The 19,819-nt window shown below is 43.9% G+C and overlaps 1 protein-coding gene across 1 annotated transcript in view; it reads left to right on the forward strand.

Annotated features, from left to right (window-relative positions):
• Positions 1-10,947: 10,947 nt before the first annotated feature.
• Positions 10,948-19,819, forward strand: part of FRMD4A (FERM domain containing 4A) — an 853,273-nt gene continuing 844,401 nt past the window's right edge. Inside the window, exon 1 of the mRNA XM_078674208.1 lies at positions 10,948-11,065. Coding sequence (XP_078530334.1) covers positions 11,033-11,065 — 33 coding nt within the window. The 5' untranslated portion in view covers positions 10,948-11,032. The remainder of the gene's footprint in view (positions 11,066-19,819) is intronic.

A 19,819-nucleotide genomic window follows, 5' to 3' on the forward strand; every position in this document is an offset into this window, starting at 1 on the left:
TTAATCCTTCACCGTTCTTTGGCCCACTCTGCCACCCCAGTTCAGACATGGCCATATGGAAATCAGTCTGACCCTGTGCCTCATGGGAACAGTCCAGCACGAACTGCCAAGCCATGCCTTCCCTGGACCAGAAGCAAGCTTCCTAGGACCGGTTTCTGGCATTTCAGCCGTCTTCAGCCAGGCTTGCTTGCATCCAGTGGCAAAATGAGCAAGGGACTCACGTCTGAGCATACCCAGCCAACTTATGGCGAACAAAGCGGTACAAAAGGGGGTGGTGATGGACGGAGCATCTGAACCAATCAAACACTCACACCCAGTCAACAGATCTGGGTTTAATCCATCACCGTTCTTTAGCCCACTCTGCCACCCTAGTTCAGACATGGCCATATGCAAATAAGTCTGACCCTGTGCCTCATGGGAACAGTCCAGCCCGAACTGCCAGCCATGCCTTCCCTGGAATGGAATCAAGCTTCCTAGGACCGGTTTCTGGCATTTCAGCCGTCTTCAGCCAGGCTTGCTTGAATCCAGTGGCAAAGTGAGCAAGAGTCTCACGTCTGAGCATACCCTGCCAACTTATGGTGAACAAAGCGGTACAAAAGGGGGTGGTGATGGACAGGGCATCTGAACCAATCAAACACTCACATCCAGTCAACAGATCTGGGTTTAATACATCACCGTTCTTTAGCCCACTCTGCCACCCCAGTTCAGACATGGCCATGTGCAAATCAGTCTGACCCTGTGCCTCATGGGAACAGTCCAGCCCGAACTGCCAAGCCATGCCTTCCCTGGACCGGAATCAAGCTTGCTAGGACCGGTTTCTGGCATTCAACCGTCTTCAGCCAGGCGTGCTTGAATCCAGTGGCAAAGTGAGCAAGGGACTCACGTCTGAGCATACCCTGCCAACTTATGGCGAACAAAGCGGTACAAAAGGGGGTGGTGATGGATGGAGCATCTGAACCAATCAAACTCTCACACCCAGTCAAAAGATCTGGGTTTAATCCATCACTGTTCCTTGGCCCACTCTGCCACCCCAGTTCAGACATAGCCATATGAAAATCAGTCTGACCCTGTGCCTCATGGGAACAGTCCAGCCCGAACTGCCAAGCCATGCCTTCCCTGGACCAGAATCAAGCTTCCTAGGACCGGTTTCTGGCATTTCAGCCGTCTTCAGCCAGGCTTGCTTGCATCCAGTGGCAAACTGAGCAAGGGACTCACGTGTGAGCATACCCTGCCAACTTATGGCGAACAAAGCGGTACAAAAGGGGGTGGTGATGGACGGAGCATCTGAACCAATCAAACACTCGGTGAACAGACATAATATCGACCACAAGAATATCGACTGGACATAATATCGAGGTAAAAATATAGAATAGACAAAATATCGACCAGACATAATATAGACTACAAAAATATCGATTACTATCGATATTAATAGCCAAAATATCGAATCAAAAATATAGACTAGACATAATATTGACTAGATAGAATATAGACAACAAAAATATCGAAAATAAGGTAAGTGTTTTATAATTTGTAATAATTGTGTAATATAAATCTGTAGCGGGTTGTGGGTTTATAGGGGAATAGGGTGGGAAGTAATTTAAATATAATTAATTAAATCTGTAATATAATAGTAATTGTTAATTAATTATTAATTGTTAATTAATTAAAATATAATTGGTAATTAATAATAATTGATTATTTGATCAATAATTACATTTTCGTAAAATATTTTCTGTAGCGGGTTGTGGGTTTATAGGGGAATAGGGTGGGAAGTAATTTAAATATAATTAATTAAATCTGTAATATAATAGTAATTGTTAATTAATTATTTATTGTTAATTAATTAAAATATAATTGGTAATTAATAATAATTGATTAATTGATCAATAATTACATTTTCGTAAAATATTTTCTGTAGCGGGTTGTGGGTTTATAGGGGAATAGGGTGGGAAGTAATTTAAATATAATTAATTAAATCTGTAATATAATAGTAATTGTTAATTAATTAATAATTGATAATTAATTAAAATATAATTGGTAATGAATAATAATTGATTAATTGATCAATAATTACATTTTCATAAAATATTTTCTGTAGCGGGTTGTGGGTTTATAGGGAATAGGGTGGGAAGTAATTTAAATATAATTAATTAAATCTGTAATATAATAGTAATTGTTAATTAATTATTAATTGTTAATTAATTAATAATTGACCATTAAATAAAATTTACTTCGTAAATAAAAGTAATTGGTTTTGGAAATTAAATTTAAGTTTTGGGTTTTTGCGTAAAGGGGTATTTTTAGGGTTCAGGGTCAGTTTTGGGTTTTTGGGTAAAGGGGTATTTTTAGGGTTCAGGGTCAGTTTTTAGTTTTTGGGTAAAGGGGTATTTTTAGTGTTCAGGGTCAGTTTTTAGTTTTTGGGTAAAGGGGTATTTTTAGGGTTCAGGGTCAGTTTTCAGTTTTTGGGTAAAGGGGTATTTTTAGGGTTCAGGGTCAGTTTTTAGTTTTGGGGTAAAGGGGTATTTTTAGTGTTCAGGGTCAGTTTTTAGTTTTTGGGTAAAGGGGTATTTTTAGGGTTCAGGGTCAGTTTTTAGTTTTTGGGTAAAGGGGTTTTTTTAGGGTTCAGGGTCAGTTTTTAGTTTTTGGGTAAATGGGTATTTTTAGGGTTCAGGGTCAGTTTTGGGTTTTTGGGTAAAGGGGTATTTTTAGGGTTCAGGGTCAGTTTTGGGTTTTTGGGTAAAGGGGTATTTTTAGGGTTCAGGGTCAGTTTTTAGTTTTTGGGTAAAGGGGTATTTTTAGTGTTCAGGGTCAGTTTTTAGTTTTTGGGTAAAGGGGTATTTTTAGGGTTCAGGGTCAGTTTTTAGTTTTTGGGTAAAGGGGTATTTTAGGGTTCAGGGTCAGTTTTTAGTTTTTGGGAAAAGGGGTATTTTTAGTGTTCAGGGTCAGTTTTTAGTTTTTGGGTAAAGGGGTATTTTTAGGGTTCAGGGTCAGTTTTTAGTTTTGGGGTAAAGGGGTATTTTTAGGGTTCAGGGTCAGTTTTTAGTTTTTGGATAAAGGGGTATTTTTAGGGTTCAGGGTCAGTTTGGGGTTTTTGGGGTACAGGGGTACAGTCTAAAAATAAAGTAAAATTAAATTTAAATTAAATTAATTTAATGAAATTAAATTAAATTAAATTATATTATATTAATATGTTTATTTAATAATATGTTTATATATATATATATGTATTATTTTTGGTGATATAATTTTTAAATTTATATTAATTATTTATTAATATTACATTTATTTAATAATTATTTCTAAGTTTATATTAAATATATTTATATATATTATTTTTAACGTAATTTGAAGACATTTTAAAAAATCGATATTTTTACAGTCTATATTTTTGTAAGTCGATATTTTGGAGTCGATATTTTAGTACTTACCTGTTTGAAGATAGGCAGTCGATATTTTGTCCCTCGATATTTTAGACTCGATATTTTGGTATCTCGATATTTTTGAGGTCGATATTATGTCAGTGATCCCAAACACTCATACCCAGTCAACAGATCTGGGTTTAATCCATCACTGTTCCTTGGCCCACTCTGCCACCCCAGTTCAGACTTGGCCATATGAAAATCAATCTGACCCTGTGCCTCATGGGAACAGTCCAGCCCGAACTGCCAAGCCATGCCTTCCCTGGACCAGAATCAAGCTTCCTAGGACCGGTTTCTGGCATTTCAGCCGTCTTCAGCCAGGCTTGCTTGCATCCAGTGGCAAACTGAGCAAGGGACTCACGTGTGAGCATACCCTGCCAACTTATGGTGAACAAAGCGGTACAAAAGGGGGTGGTGATGGACGGAGCATCTGAACCAATCAAACACTCACATCCAGTCAACAGATCTGGGTTTAATCCATCACCGTTCTTTAGCCCACTCTGCCACCCCAGTTCAGACATGGCCATGTGCAAATCAGTCTGACCCTGTGCCTCATGGGAACAGTCCAGCCCGAACTGCCAGCCATACCTTCCCTGGACCGGAATCAAGCTTCCTAGGACCGGTTTCTGGCATTTCAGCCGATTTCAGCCAGGCTTGCTTGAATCCAGTGGCAAAGTGAGCAAGGGACTCACGTCTGAGCATACTCTTCCAACTTATGGCGAATAAAGCGGTACAAAAGGGGGTAGTGATGGACGGAGCATCTGTATCAATCAAACACTCACACCCAGTCAACAGATCTGGGTTTAATCCATCACCGTTCTTTAGCCCACTCTGCCACCCCAGTTCAGACATGGCCATAAGCAAATCAGTCTGACCCTGTGCCTCATGGGAACAGTCCAGCCCGAACTGCCAAGCCATGCCTTCCCTGGACCGGAATCAAGCTTCCTAGGACCGGTTTCTGGCATTTCAGCCGTCTTCAGCCAGGCTTGCTTGAATCCAGTGGCAAAGTGAGCAAGGGACTCATGTCTGAGCATACCCTGCCAACTTATGGCGAACAAAGCGGTACAAAAGGGGGTGATGATGGACAGAGCATCTGAACCAATCAAAAGCTCACACCCAGTCAACAGATCTGGATTTAATCCATAACCGTTCTTTAGCCCACTCTGCCACCCCAGTTCAGACATGGCCATATGCAAATCAGTCTGACCCTGTGCCTCATGGGAACAGTCCAGCCCGAACTGCCAGCCATGCCTTCCTTGGACCGGAATCAAGCTTCCTAGGACCGGTTTCTGGCATTTCAGCCGTCTTCAGCCAGGCTTGCTTGAATCCAGTGGCAAAGTGAGCAAGGGTCTCACGTCTGAGCATACCCTGCCAACTTATGGCGAACAAAGCGGTACAAAAGGGGGTGGCGTTGGACAGAGCATCTGAACCAATCAAACACTCACATCCAGTCAACAGATCTGGGTTTAATCCATCACCGTTCTTTAGCCCACTCTGCCGCCCCAGTTCAGACATGGCCATGTGCAAATCAGTCTGACCCTGTGCCTCATGGGAACAGTCCAGCCCGAACTGCCAAGCCATGCCTTCCCTGGACCGGAATCAAGCTTGCTAGGACCGGTTTCTGGCATTCAACCGTCTTCTGCCAGGCTTGCTTGAATCCAGTGGCAAAGTGAGCAAGGGACTCACGTCTGAGCATACCCTGCCAACTTATGGCGAACAAAGCGGTACAAAAGGGGGTGGTGATGGATGGAGCATCTGAACCAATCAAACTCTCACACCCAGTCAAAACATCTGGGTTTAATCCTTCACCGTTCTTTGGCCCACTCTGCCACCCCAGTTCAGACATGGCCATATGGAAATCAGTCTGACCCTGTGCCTCATGGGAACAGTCCAGCCCGAACTGCCAAGCCATGCCTTCCCTGGACCAGAAGCAAGCTTCCTAGGACCGGTTTCTGGCATTTCAGCCGTCTTCAGCCAGGCTTGCTTGCATCCAGTGGCAAAATGAGCAAGGGACTCACGTCTGAGCATACCCTGCCAACTTATGGCAAACAAAGCGGTACAAAAGGGGGTGGTGATGGACGGAGCATCTGAACCAATCAAACACTCACACCCAGTCAACAGATCTGGGTTTAATCCATCACCGTTCTTTAGCCCACTCTGCCACCCTAGTTCAGACATGGCCATATGCAAATAAGTCTGACCCTGTGCCTCATGGGAACAGTCCAGCCCGAACTGCCAGCCATGCCTTCCCTGGAATGGAATCAAGCTTCCTAGGACCGGTTTCTGGCATTTCAGCCGTCTTCAGCCAGGCTTGCTTGAATCCAGTGGCAAAGTGAGCAAGGGTCTCACGTCTGAGCATACCCTGCCAACTTATGGCGAACAAAGCGGTACAAAAGGGGGTGGTGATGGACAGGGCATCTGAACCAATCAAACACTCACATCCAGTCAACAGATCTGGGTTTAATACATCACCGTTCTTTAGCCCACTCTGCCACCCCAGTTCAGACATGGCCATGTGCAAATCAGTCTGACCCTGTGCCTCATGGGAACAGTCCAGCCCGAACTGCCAGCCATGCCTTCCCTGGACCGGAATCAAGCTTCTTAGGACCGGTTTCTGGCATTTCAGCCGATTTCAGCCAGGCTTACTTGAATCCAGTAGCAAAGTGAGCAAGGGACTCACGTCTGAGCATACCCTGCCAACTTATGGCGAATAAAGCGGTACAAAAGGGGGTAGTGATGGACGGAGCATCTGTACCAATCAAACACTCACACCCAGTCAACAGATCTGGGTTTAATCCATCACCGTTCTTTAGCCCACTCTGCCACCCCAGTTCAGACATGGCCATATGCAAATCAGCCTGATCCTGTGCCTCATGGGAACAGTCCAGCCCGAACTGCCAAGCTATGCCTTCCCTGGTCCGGAATCAATCTTCCTAGGACCGGTTTCTGGCATTTCAGCCATCTTCAGCCAGGCTTGCTTGAATCCAGTGGCAAAGTAAGCAAGGGACTCACGTCTGAGCATACCCTGCCAACCTATGGCGAACAAAGCGGTACAAAAGGGGGTGGTGATGGACGGAGCATCTGAACCAATCAAACACTCACACCCAGTCAACAGATCTGGGTTTAATCCATCACTGTTCTTTAGCCCACTCTGCCTCCCCAGTTCAGACATGGCCATATGCAAATCAGTCTGACCCTGTGCCTCATGGGAACAGTCCAGCCCGAACTGCCAAGCCATGCCTTCCCTGGTCTGGAATCGAGCTTCCTAGAACCGGTTTCTGGCATTTCAGCCGATTTCAGCCAGGCTTGCTTGAATCCAGTGGCAAAGTGAGCAAGGGACTCACGTCTGAGCATACCCTGCCAACCTATGGTGAACAAAGCAGTACAAAAGGGGGTGGTGATAGACGGAGCATCTGAACCAATCAAACACTCACACCCAGTCAACAGATCTTGGTTTAATCCATCACCGTTCTTTAGCCCACTCTGCCACCCCAGTTCAGACATGGCCATATGCAAATCAGTCTGACCCTGTGCCTCATGGGAACAGTCCAGCCCGAACTGCCAAGCCATGCCTTCCCTGGACCGGAATCAAGCTTCCTAGGACCGGTTTAGGGCATTTCAGCCGTCTTCAGCCAGGCTTGCTTGAATCCAGTGGCAAAGTGAGTAAGGGACCCACGTCTGGGCATACCCTTCCCACATACGGCAAACAGCAAAACACTGACCCTGGCCAAACCACTATGCTACGCTCGCATAGTTTGCGAAGTTTGCGCAAGTTCACACTACGCGAACTGCACGTAGCACAGTGCAAACATGCGTAGCGTAGTGTAGTGCAGCGGTCATTTTTTGCTTGCTCGTGGTCCTCAACATCAATTGGGCGAACGCGAGCAAGCAAAATGACATCCTCGCAAGACTTTTTCCTTGATCGCGATCAGCAACATCAAGTTGCCGATTGCGAGCATGGAAAATAACCCTTCCGGTGAGATTCTCAACGCAGGGAGGTGCGGTTTCTCATTGCGAGTGGTCGTGCATGCTCGTGACCGCTCACGATGAGAAACTACCAGTCCGCGTTGAGAATGCTGCAGCTCGAGTAAAAATCTACTCGAGCTGCAGAAAAGCACAGCTCGCACTGTGCAAGATGCAGTTTTCAATGATTGCACAGTGCCGGATGCTTGTCCGCACTGTGCAATCATTGAAAACGACACCTTGCACAGTGTGAACATGCTACTATGTAGTTCGCGTAGTGCTACGCATAGCTCGCGTAGTGCGAAGTGCACTTTGCGTAGCTACGCATAGTGCTACTTCACGAACTACGCCCACCCCTACAAAACACACAAGATTATGGACGGAATGTTGCACGATGGCAAAACATTCACCCCCAGTCACAGATCTGGGTTTAATCCATAGATATTTTGCTCACCACGCCACCCAAGTTCAGACATGGCCATATGCAAATCTTTCTTGACCCTGTGCCTCATGGGAACAGTCCAGCCTGAACTGCCAAGCCATGTCTTCCCTGAACCGGAATCAAGCATCCTAGAACCAGTTTCTGGCTATCAGCCGTCATCAGCCAGGATAGCTTGACTCCAGTGGAGCAGTGAGCACGGGACCAACGTCTAAGCATACCCTTCCCACATAGATCAAACAGCAAAACACACATGATGATGGACGGAATGTTACACGATGGCAAAACAATCACCCCCAGTGCCTTGCTCACTTTGCCACTGTGAGTAAATTCTTTATTGTTGGGTTAATTAAAACCATTACAATAGCATTCTACAACATTTAAAACAAACTTTTAAGGCTATGATGAGGAAATAAATAAGAGGAGGGGAAGGGAAAAGGATAAAAGAAAAGATGTGAGGACTATATAGCAAAGAGTCTAACCAATTTCAGTAAACTTTTCCAGAGCACAAATTTATCTTTCAACAATGTTCTTAAGTCTCAATGGGGATCCGACATGTGGCAGCGTGCCTCGTTTTTTTCACGAAACTGTCCAGGAATTTTACTAATCTACAGATCAGTTGGGCGTCCGCTGAGCATAAAATCTGGACTATCGCGGATCGGCAGGTGCGGACTCCTAGCTCGTTCAGTTTGTCCTTAAGCCAGATCCGCCGTCCTTGATACATGGCTGGACAGATGCAGACTATATGTATGAAGTCTTGTTTGCCTGCACCGCAAAGGTCGCATTCCGTTGTTTCTTGTGGTCTCCATCTGGGTTGGTCTAGTCTTGTGGGTAAAGTGCCCAACCTTAAGTGGAGAAATTTACGCTTGAGGATCAATGAGAATGCTGTGTCTAAATAAAGTGCTGGTGCGGGCCTTGTGTAAGATTTTATAGTCATCCAAGCACGAGTCCGGGTGCTAAAAATTATTTTGTCGTTAAGAAACGAGTGATTCTTAGCAATCCTTTTGACCACCTGATTGAACGAGGGAACTGGCAGTTTTGTTTCCCACAATGCTCCAAGCTCAGTTGCCTCTAGTGAGAACTTTAGGTATTTTAAGTACTCAGAGTTCGGGCTTGTCTGGATCGCTTCCCAGAGTGCACCGTTCATTGTATTCTCCTTATTTCTCCAAGCATTGTACCAGAATTTAATGGCGTCATATTTTTTCAGTAAAACTTGGGATTGTAATCCAAATTCAAGTCTAACTTGCGCTGGGGAAGAATTATTCGGTAACAAGAAGACCCATTTGTAGACTTTAGCTTGTAATTTATCCAGGAGGGTGGCGCTTTTCCCGTGGTGCAAAATACTCCCATATGCAATTGTAGGCAATAATTTTGCTTTCATTGCAATTAGCAGGGGGGAGACAAGAGGGCCCTTTAGCTCGATTGCCAAGCTGGTGAAGGCGTGCATAAGGGTGGCCCCCTTTCTTTCTATAGCTTTCAAGCTTACACTTTGCCACTGGATTCAAGATAGCCTGTCTGATGAGGGTTATGGACCCGAAACCGGTCCCAGGATGCTTGTTTCCGGTCCAGGGAAGACATGGCTTGGCAGTTCGGGCTGTACTGTTCCCATGAGGCACAGGGTCGGACTGATTTGCATATGACCATGTCTGACCTGGGATGGTGGAGTGAGCTAAAGAATGATGACGGATTAAACCCAGATCAGTTGACTGGGGGTGAGTGTTTGATTTGCGCAAACGTTCCGTCCATCATCCCCTTTGGTATCACTTTGCTCGCCCTAAGTTGGCAGGGTATGCCCAGACTTCAAGATAGCCTGGCTGATGAGGGTTATGAACCTGAAACCAGTCCCAGGATGCTTGTTTCCGGTCCAGGGAAGACATTAATTGGCAGTTCGGGCTGGACTGTTCCCATTAGGGACATGGTCAAACTGATTTGCATATGGCCATGTCTCACCTGGGATGGTGGAATGAGCTAAAGAATGATGACAGGATTAAACCCAGATCAGTTGACTGGGGGTGAGTGTTTGCAGGCGCGGCCCGTGGAGGGTGCTTTGGTGGGGCAGAGAGGCGGGGTGGTGGAGGGGCAGGCTGGGTGGTGCTAAAAACCGGAGTATAGAAAATTGAAGGTAAGTAAACAATTTAATTAATAAAACGAATTTCGTAGTGTGCCCTGCATCGCAAAATGTGATGCAGGGTGAGCTACGAAATTCGTTTTATTTATTAAATTGTTTATTTACCTTAAATTATCCATACTCCGATTTTTAGCACCCCCCACCCTGCCCACGCCCTGCCTCTCCGCCCCACCGAAACTCCCTCCACGGGCCGTGGCTGAGTGTTTGATTTGCTCAAACGCTCCGTCTATCCCTTTGGTGCTTCCCTCAAGATAAGCTTGTTTTCTAAATATCTATTGGACTAAACGTCAAGCACTCATACAAGGGATGCTAGGGATGCTGTGGTACGTCTTTCAGAGGCCTCAGAAAGATGAAAGGATGAGTGGTGAATTCAAATCTGTGTTTTCATGTTCCAAACAGATCTTTGTAGTTAAAGCATTAAACCAGAGTGTCTTACTGAACACTACGGGGCACTGAACATGAACGGCTTTTATCGGCTGTTGTCGAGCTGCGAATTGTAGTAAATCAATATCTGGGCACATAATTTCTTTTAACAAAGCCCCGGCTCGCAGCAGAATGAAATCCAGGCACAGAACAATGCCTTCCACATGAAGCTCAGTCACAACAATACCAGAGGGGCCCGCGGTCTGATCTCCATCCAGGGCGTGCACGGCAGCCTAGGTGAGGCCGGCAGATGTGTGCAGCGGCGGCTGTGAAGACAATAGGAAGAGGACACCTTGCAGCTGCTGCCTGCCCTCCCCGGGCCGCGCTCCGGGGTGACCCGGTCCCCACGGCGGGGATCGCTTTTCCTGCGGAGGCTGCATTACGTCAGGCAGGAGCCGCTTGTCAGTGAGAATGGCACAGACGTAGCTGCAGGCAGCGTGTGCGGGGCGGGAGGAGGGGAGTGCGGGAGGGGGAGGGCCGCTCCACGCGCACTGCTCGGCACCGGCGCCAGCCGCACAGGTTGGCCGGGCTGTGGGATTCACACATGGGTCTGTTGCGGGCATGGTGGTGGTGAACTTCCTATGGGATACGTGAGCGCGGAGCGCGGGGCTGACGCCGAGGACCTGGCCGGAGTGGTATGAGGAGCGGCGCGCCACGATGGAAGGTCTCCTGTCCCCGATGAGAGCAAAGGTGAGCCGCCGCCGCGAGGCTGCAGGGGCCGAGCCTGCCCCGCTATTGTCTGTCCCAAACTGCCCCTGCCACCCCCACAGCAGGCTGAATGGGGCTGTGGTCAAAGAGTGCAGGTGGGGTACCTGCCTCTTCGAGGTATCACTGCTGCGATAAGAGGATGCTCTTTGCAGCAGCTGGCACTACTGTTCCTGCTGGTTGTTCCCTGCCCTGTCATTGGCTCCCTACCCAATGTCGCTCTGTGTCCGGTTCCTGCATCCTGCGGGTGGACAGGGCTGCAGCTGGCTTTGGGGCTGGTCTTGGGAGCCCAGGTCGGGAGAAGGGGGTCTGACTCCTCTCCCACCCAAGGTGCAGGGCATAATTTACTGCAATGTGAAGTGTGTTTTATTTGGTAATCCTAAAATGCATACGATTCAGTGCTGTAGAATCAGTACCACGTATTCCGAAATGCGTTCCATCCTCGTTGGTATTGCTGTGAAATGTTTATGACTGTAAAGAGTTTTGAGACCCCCACTGGTCTGTTTTTGCATGATGTATTGCATTAGAGTCAAGGGGGCTGTATGTAACACATATGTCATTTTAGATTGACCTATGTCTACATTGTCCAACAGTATATGGTGCTTTGCCTTAGAATTTAAGAAGCCTTTCATATTTTCTGCAGAGCTCGTTGGTCTGCTGGGACTGGTCTCACTCTCGTTTCAAGGTGTGAAGTCCATGCTAGTGGATTGTGTAGTGGATTGTGTTGCCTTTGGCATAGGTTGGCATGATAAATCTTTGCATCGCTGCATATGGTCCTGGCGTGGCCTTGTTCAGGTGTAGCTGTTCCAGCAATGCGGCCTCGCGGCACCACCGCGTTCCCCATTCATATCCGGAGCATTGTGCGTCTGTTGACGGTGACATTTCCAGCCTGGATTCATTGGCTACAGTTTAGATTGCTGCCTTAGGCAAGCTATCAGCAGAGTGGGTTATTGCATCAACGTTGCAATGCCATTACAGTGGCGGTGATCTGTCATGAGCAGGCGGTGTGTTAGTGATGGGATGTATCCCGCGTCTGCACTAGAGCGCGCACCCAGTGCTTTTATAGTGCTGAGCGAAGTGGAACCTGAAATGCACAGTAATTGCCAGTTCAGCAAGCACCCCGTCTGTTGAGAGACTTCAGCTCGGATGCACCAATTCATCTGCATTACGATGGTTGTGTCTTGTAAGGATCTAGGCAGTGGAGTCCACGTGAGAGGGCCGGCGTGAGGCAGGCGAGAGTGTCTGTGGGCATGTATTAAATAACTTGATTCTTCCAGCTAAGACATTGTAAGGGGGGGGACCAGACCTTGCTGGTGGCGGCTCCTTCTGCACCAAATCTAGGCTACATTCAGTATGAACGCTAAATGCTTCAGCGAACCACTGCAGTCCAGCTCAGCATTTTAGGAACCAATCCCCTTCATCAGTACCTCAGTGTCTCTTAGCCACTGTTTTGGGATCACGAAGTTAAATTCTGAGAACACAAGAGCAGCCTCTTCTCAATTTCTAGCATCATGTGAAGCCACCCTGCCTCTGAGGTATGCATGCTTCCATAGCAGGCTTATGGTATGTGAAGTTGGACTTCTGGGACAGTGAAGGGTATTTGCTTACAAGTGATGATGATTTAAGACACTGCACTGGCTTCCTTTTGTTTAAATTGCATACAGCACACACATTTGTAGGGCAACACGATTGTTATCTGTGGCACACCATCAATCTTATGTCATTAACCCACACTCTGTGACCAAAGGGACATCTGGTCTGCATTTGGGTCATTGGGCGTGTAGTAGCATAGAGTGATACGTTCTTTTTTAGGTGCACAGAGAGTGAATTGCATGATAAAAAATGTGTTACGCATCTACACAAATGCAACTTTCTGTTCAGGCCAGGCGTTTGTCCATGTTTTTCCTCCCTCCAGCATGAACCAGTGAGTATGACAGTCTCCAATCGCTTATCAGTCAAGAAGAGCGACATTTCTCAGAAAGCATAAACATGTCTACAAAACTGAGTTCTGCTGCATGAAATTTCCATCAGGTGGTTGTTGCACTTTGGGTATTTTATTTTTAATATGACGAGCCATATCAAAACATGTCCTATTAAACCTGTGAAGGCGGGGTGGGTGTACTACACACAAACAACGATAGGCACACATACACACACTGAAAAAAATCTGGTTGCAGTGATGATGGTAGATCTATATATTCTTTTTGAAAAGTCCAGTTGGTGTATACACTGGTTGGAATGTATCGTTGGCGGGATTGGGTCTTGACTGTTTATTCAAATCCTTTCTCAGATCCTGCCAGAACAATAACATCTTGACCTTTTTACGAGCATCGATTTCTGTGTGTACCAGTTCTGCTGTTTTCAATCAGCACAAGAGAGCTGGCCGGAAACGGAAGCCGTAAACTTGGTGTGAGAGATGCTGATTCATCTGGGAGCAGGTATTCCATGGACCAGTGCTGTTACTGCAGACGGATCATAAGCTTGCCTCAAACACTATGGAAGGTCACTCAGGCGAGCAGACAGATGTGTCCTGAGTAGGTGCTGAATGGAGGACAGCAAAGCTGTCGAGTCAGTGTCTGTACACACATGCATGCATGATCGTGGCTGAGTCTGTCAGAAGCTCTCAACAGAGTGCATAGAAAATACACGTGACCCAGGGAGGACACCTTGGATACAACTTGCAGAGGATCACAAGGATTATACAGTGACTCACTCAGTACCTGATGGGCCAAGGACCAGTGCAGGCGCACAACCTTATGTGTGGTTTACCCACCTCCTCTTACTGCTGTCCAGCCGGGATGTGAGTTGAATACCATATCACTCACATTGGCATGTGGCCGCTTTCCAGTACCTTCCTGGACATTTAAGTGCAGAAGTAAAGTGGACATTGAGCTGAAATGGGATTACGCGCTGTAATGCGATTACCAGGTCTAAATCAAGGCTACAGAATACCTTTGCATGCACATAACTGACTTAAACTGTGCACTGGATTAACAGGGGAGGTGAAAGGTGTCAGTGCCATGGCCTAGCATGCTAACATAATGACATGCATATGGAAAAAGCAACAGTGAGGCAGTTGTGGCTGAATAAGTGCTTACTGTGCACTGGCTGTAGGCAGGCACTAAGGCTGACACTGATAGATGCACTGAATTATTTATTCATTTTTCACGCATTCTTCCTAACATGAGCACGTGCACACCGTTATTAATAGGTGACATAAAATGGATATGCTGTGGGTGCTGCTTCAATGGAGCCTTGCGCGCCAGCCTACCAAGTGCACATCCACAGCGCAAGCCGCCGGGAGCTCACTGGTTAAAGTCTTTGGAGGGAAATGTCTGATTTTTAATATAGTCTTGCTCTGGTTGTGTTTCATTTTTGATTAGCATGATCATCACAATTACTCGAAGTCCCTGTAGCACCGCCTGCAGTGGTTTCAGCTGCCAAGCTCTTGTTCCTGCTTTGGAGCTTGCAAAGCGAGCACTTGCCGGCGCATGCCGTCGAACAAGCCCCTGCTTAGAGATAGGTAGAATTAGCTTTCTTTTGCTGAAACATTATTTGTTTGCTGAAACAAAATTGCTTACTAGGAGTTAGTTGTTTTTAGGTCTGTGAGCTCAAGTCTTAAGAGACCTCACTTTTAGAGTGTATTGTAATTGTAAATTGTATTTATATAGCGTTTATTACCCCTCACGAGGCATTGAGGTGCTTTGTGGCGAGTAGCATACTACTCCAGAACCAAAGGGTAGATGTATATAGGTAGTAGATTAGTGATATGTGATTCCTGTTCCCTTGTAGGATTAGTTGTGGTAAATTTGTTAACTTTTTGCGCTTACAATTTTATTTATTCACTCAAGTGTTTTGAATAGGGATACATTCATTGGAGTGGATTCGTAAAGGGAAGATGTGAGAAGTTATTGTGTGGACATGTGCACCTGTTAGTTGGATGAATTGGTTAGAAGGAGGCAAGAGTTTGGAAGGATGTTTCAGAGTCCATAGTAGTTAAAACGTTCTTAGGATGAGTAAAAGAGTGGAACTTTTATTTAAAAATAACAACAAATTAATATAAACATGTATACAGACCTACCCACAGATCGAAATAGATACACATATGCACATTACACTTAATATTACTTCTGAATATATATATATATATATACACACACACACACACACACACATATGACTGTAATACTATTACATTGTCACACATACACATATATGTTTGCATACATTTTACATTAATATCTATATATATTGTGATACCCTTAAAGGTACCTTCTCTATAATCATATTTACATACTTAATATATATACATGTATGGAGACAAACCCACACATCTACATTTATACATATATACATACGCACACAAATATATACATTAATCTTACTATTTCTGTACAAGACATAACCATATATATATATATATATCACGCTGTTTTTCAACCGTCCTCCGACCTCATCCACCTTGCGGAGTCGGTGGAAGATAGTGGGACCCTCTGTATAAGAAACAAGAAACCCTGTGTGCAGCGTGCAACACAGGAAATAACTTGCACTTCCAAGGATTGTTGCAGTCAAAAGTTTAATTAAAACGCTGAGGCGTTTCGACTACCACGGACTTTGTCATATATATATATATATATATATATATATATATATATATATATATATATATATATTCACTGAAAAAACCATAGGTTTCAGGAGTTATATAGTTAGGAATTCGTTTTTAAAAAACCTTTGAAATTCACTCAAAAAACTATAAGTTTTAGTGGTGTTATAGTTAGCTGGACATTTTACTCATACAAAACCAATGAAATTGCTCCTATATAGTTAGTTGTACTAACTATATTTCGCGCACCCGCAATCCACTGCTGATGATGTCACATATTAGATCATTCATGACATGGTCAGTGACATCACTGATGACATCTCAAATGACATCACTGATGACATCATCCAGTGAATGTGGTTTGCTTCGTTATTTGAATATGCATTATATATATAGCAATTTACATTGAAGAATGAGTGGATATATATAAATAAATATTTGGATGGAGGATTTAGTAGCAGTGTAATTGACTGTTTACTTGACCAATTTATAATGTCTCACTAAATATAGTGGATAGTGACTAAACTGTGTGAATATCTGTATCACTTTGTCAGTTGTTGTGTAAACTGATTCTACAGTTGGTTACTAGCTATGTGAAAGTCTATATTAGTTATTGATTAGTTAACTGAGTATTTGTATGGGAGTGTGAAAGTGTGTGTGGTTCGGTGGGGGGTGTGTGACTGTCCAAAGATGTGTGAATAGTTGATTCAGTAGATATATGAAGTTAAAACTACATGTTCTAACTGTTTGGGTGAGGGAATCTCTTTATGGGTGTGGTGATGAGCAAATATATTTCTCAAAGGTACAGGTCCAACAAACTAGAAAAATAAAAGGCAGTGTATGTGTCAGTTGTTGTATATAAATAAGTATACATAAGACACAATGATTGTGTGAGTGACTGTATGGATAACTGTATACTTGTAATAATGATTTTATAATTCACTAAGTATGACTTACTATCTAAATGAATAGAAGAAGTGGTGTTGGTATAAGTGTTTTGCTAAGTAAATATGTAAGTATGATCCATTGTTTGCATAAGTGAGTAGGATGACTTCATATGTGAATAGGATGCGTGCTGTTGTTTAATGTCGATATAGATGTATAAGTATTTTTGATAGTGTTCTATTGTTCATTGACAGCATGTATGAGTGAATCCATAGGTAAGTGATTAGATGTGTGTATACATCTATGAATCACTGAGTGGATTTTTAGATACTTGTATTGCTGTGACAATGGATTTAAATATGATACTCTGTATTTTACAAACAGTGATGAAAAATTGTAATAGTGTATGAAAAGGTGTATGTGATTGTCACGTGGATGATGTCATCAGTGATGTCATCAGTGATGTCATTTGAGATGTCATCAGTGATGTCACTGACCATGTCATGAATGATCTAATATGTGACATCATCAGCAGTGGATTGCGGGTGCGCGAAATATAGTTAGTACAACTAACTATATAGGAGCAATTTCATTGGTTTTGTATGAGTAAAATGTCCAACTAACTATAACACCACTAAAACTTATAGTTTTTTGAGTGAAATTCAAAGGTTTTTTAAAAACTAATTCCTAACTATATAAGGCCTGAAACCTATGGTTTTTTCAGTGAATTTCAAAGTTTTTTTAAATGCTAATTCCTAACTATATAAGGCCTGAAACCTATGGTTTTTTCAGTGAATTTCAAAGGTTTTTTAAATGCTAATTCCTAACTATATAAGGCCTGAAACCTATGGTTTTTTCAGTGTTTTAAAAAAAAAATTGATTGGTTAACTGGCTTATTAAATGTATCTTAGTGAATACATATATTAGCGAGTAATGTTTAAATATTTAAATATATGCATGAGTGATGTAATATGTGACGTCATCAGCAGTGCATTGCAGACGTGCAAGTTATAGTGAGTCCAACTAACTATAACGTGGGAATTTCAATGGTTTTATGCGAGTAAAATTTCCAGCTAACTATAACTGGTGTGAAACCTATGGTTTTTTCAGTGAATTTCAAAGGTTTTTTAAATGCTAATTCCTAACTATAACTGGTGTGTAACCTATGGTATTTTCAGTGAAATATATATATATAAAATTTCTATGGCAAAATGAAACCCCTCATTTTGTTCCTTTTCAAATTAAATGTATTAAGTGTTACCACTTTATTCCAATCAAGATGACTTCAGGTGTGCCATACTTTTGTCATAAGTAAGACTGTTAGCGTTCTAGTTGTTCTTTAGAACACTCTGGGACATTCTGTCATTGGGCTATAGTTTATTTATTTATTTATTTATAGACTTATACCGCGCTAGGACTCGACTCCCGAAGGAGTATCTCCGCGCCTCTGGCAACATCTGAGAGCAATGAAACCCAAACATGTAACGGTCATCCATAAATGGATGGCCTACTCCTGAAAGAGAAAGGTTTTTAATTTTTTCCTAAAAGGAAGGTGTTCTCTGCATAGTTTGAGTTCCATGGGGAGATCATTCCATAGCTTTGGGCCAACCACTGACAGAGCTCTGCCCCCTTGTCTTGTCTTATTAAACTTGGGAACACATAGTAATTGTTGATCTCCAGATCTAAGAGATCTAGAGGGGACATATGGGTTAAGCTTTTTAGTCAGGTAATCGGGACCATTCCCTGTGAGACATTTATGAATGATACAGCATACTTTAAACCTCACCCTCTGTTTCACTGAAAGCCAGTGGAGTTTGGTCAGCAGAGGTTTAGATGGAGTTCGAGCAGGGACATTAGGAACAAGACGTGCGGCGGTGTTTTGCACAACTTGTAATCTTGCAATAATCCCCTCGTTGGCAGCTAGCAGCAATCCGTTGCAATAGTCTAATCTACTCAACACGAGTGATTGTACCAGAGTTCTTCTGGTAGTATCAGGGAGCAGGGGGAACACTTTCCGGAGAAGCCCGATAACATGGAAACAGGAGCCAACCACTTGATTTCCATGTTGTTTCAAGGCAAGCTCCTGATCCAAGTTTACTCCAAGATCTTTTACAGCCTGTTTGGGCTCATGGACTGGGCCGAGATCTTGAGGCCACCAGTCAGGAGTCCACAGGCGTTTAGCTTCCCCGAAAAGCATCACTTCCGTTTTGGAGACATTGCACTGCAGGAAGTTTAATGCCATCCAATGGGCCACCTCTTTCATCCCCCTGGCAAAGGAGTTTCGCACTTCTGATGTCATCGTTGGGCTACATCTGGCTGATATTTGGGCTACATTTGGGCTCTTTTGTCTCTGGTGGCCATCTTGGCAGACTGCATATCAGAATTTTTTTAATGAAATATAAGAGGATTTGAGAAGTCACTCAAAATGTGCCCTAATTATTCTTTCTTCAGCACTAATCATAATTTCTATGGCAAAATGAACCCCCTCATTTTGTTCCTTTGCAAATTAAATGTTTTAAGTGTTAACACTTTATTCCAATCAAGATGACTTCAGATGTGCCATACTTTTGTCATAAGTAAGACTGTTAGCGCTCTAGTTGTTCTTTAGAACACTCTGGGACATTCTGTCATTGGGCTACAGTTGGGCTACATCTGGCTGATATTTGGGCTACATTTGTTTTTTTTGTCTCTGGTGGCCATCTTTGGGCTACATTGGGCTACATTGGGCTACATTTGGGCTCTAACATATATATAGCCCAATGTAGCCCAATATATATTTTTTGAAAGTTAATTTTCGTAAAAACCACTGGAGCACATACCTTGAGACATAGCAAAGGCACATCGGGCTACCAGTCCCTACAATTTTGCCAAGTTTGGTGGAAAACCATTCAGCCGTTCGGGCTAAAAGTGAGTCCAACCGCCCTATGGAAATTAACATGGGGAAAACACGTTTTGGGACCCCCCTTTTATCTCGGCCCCCGCTTGACGAATCCCCCCAAAACTTTCAGGAAAGGAGCGGAGCGCCGCGAGGCAAAGTTAAGGAAAATTTCAGGAAGATTCCTCAACCGGCGCCAAAGTTATTCCCAATAGAATATTGCGATTTCCCTATGGAAAACAATCCTAACTATATATACCTACTGGCTATCGCCAGTAGGTAATATATATATATATATATATATGACACCACACTGGATATCTTAATTGTGCTAGGATTATTTTCCCCTGTAATGTGTTTCGGCATTGCTGCC

This window comes from Lissotriton helveticus, chromosome 1_1 (genome assembly GCF_964261635.1).
Source record: "Lissotriton helveticus chromosome 1_1, aLisHel1.1, whole genome shotgun sequence".
NCBI lineage: Eukaryota > Metazoa > Chordata > Amphibia > Caudata > Salamandridae > Lissotriton > Lissotriton helveticus.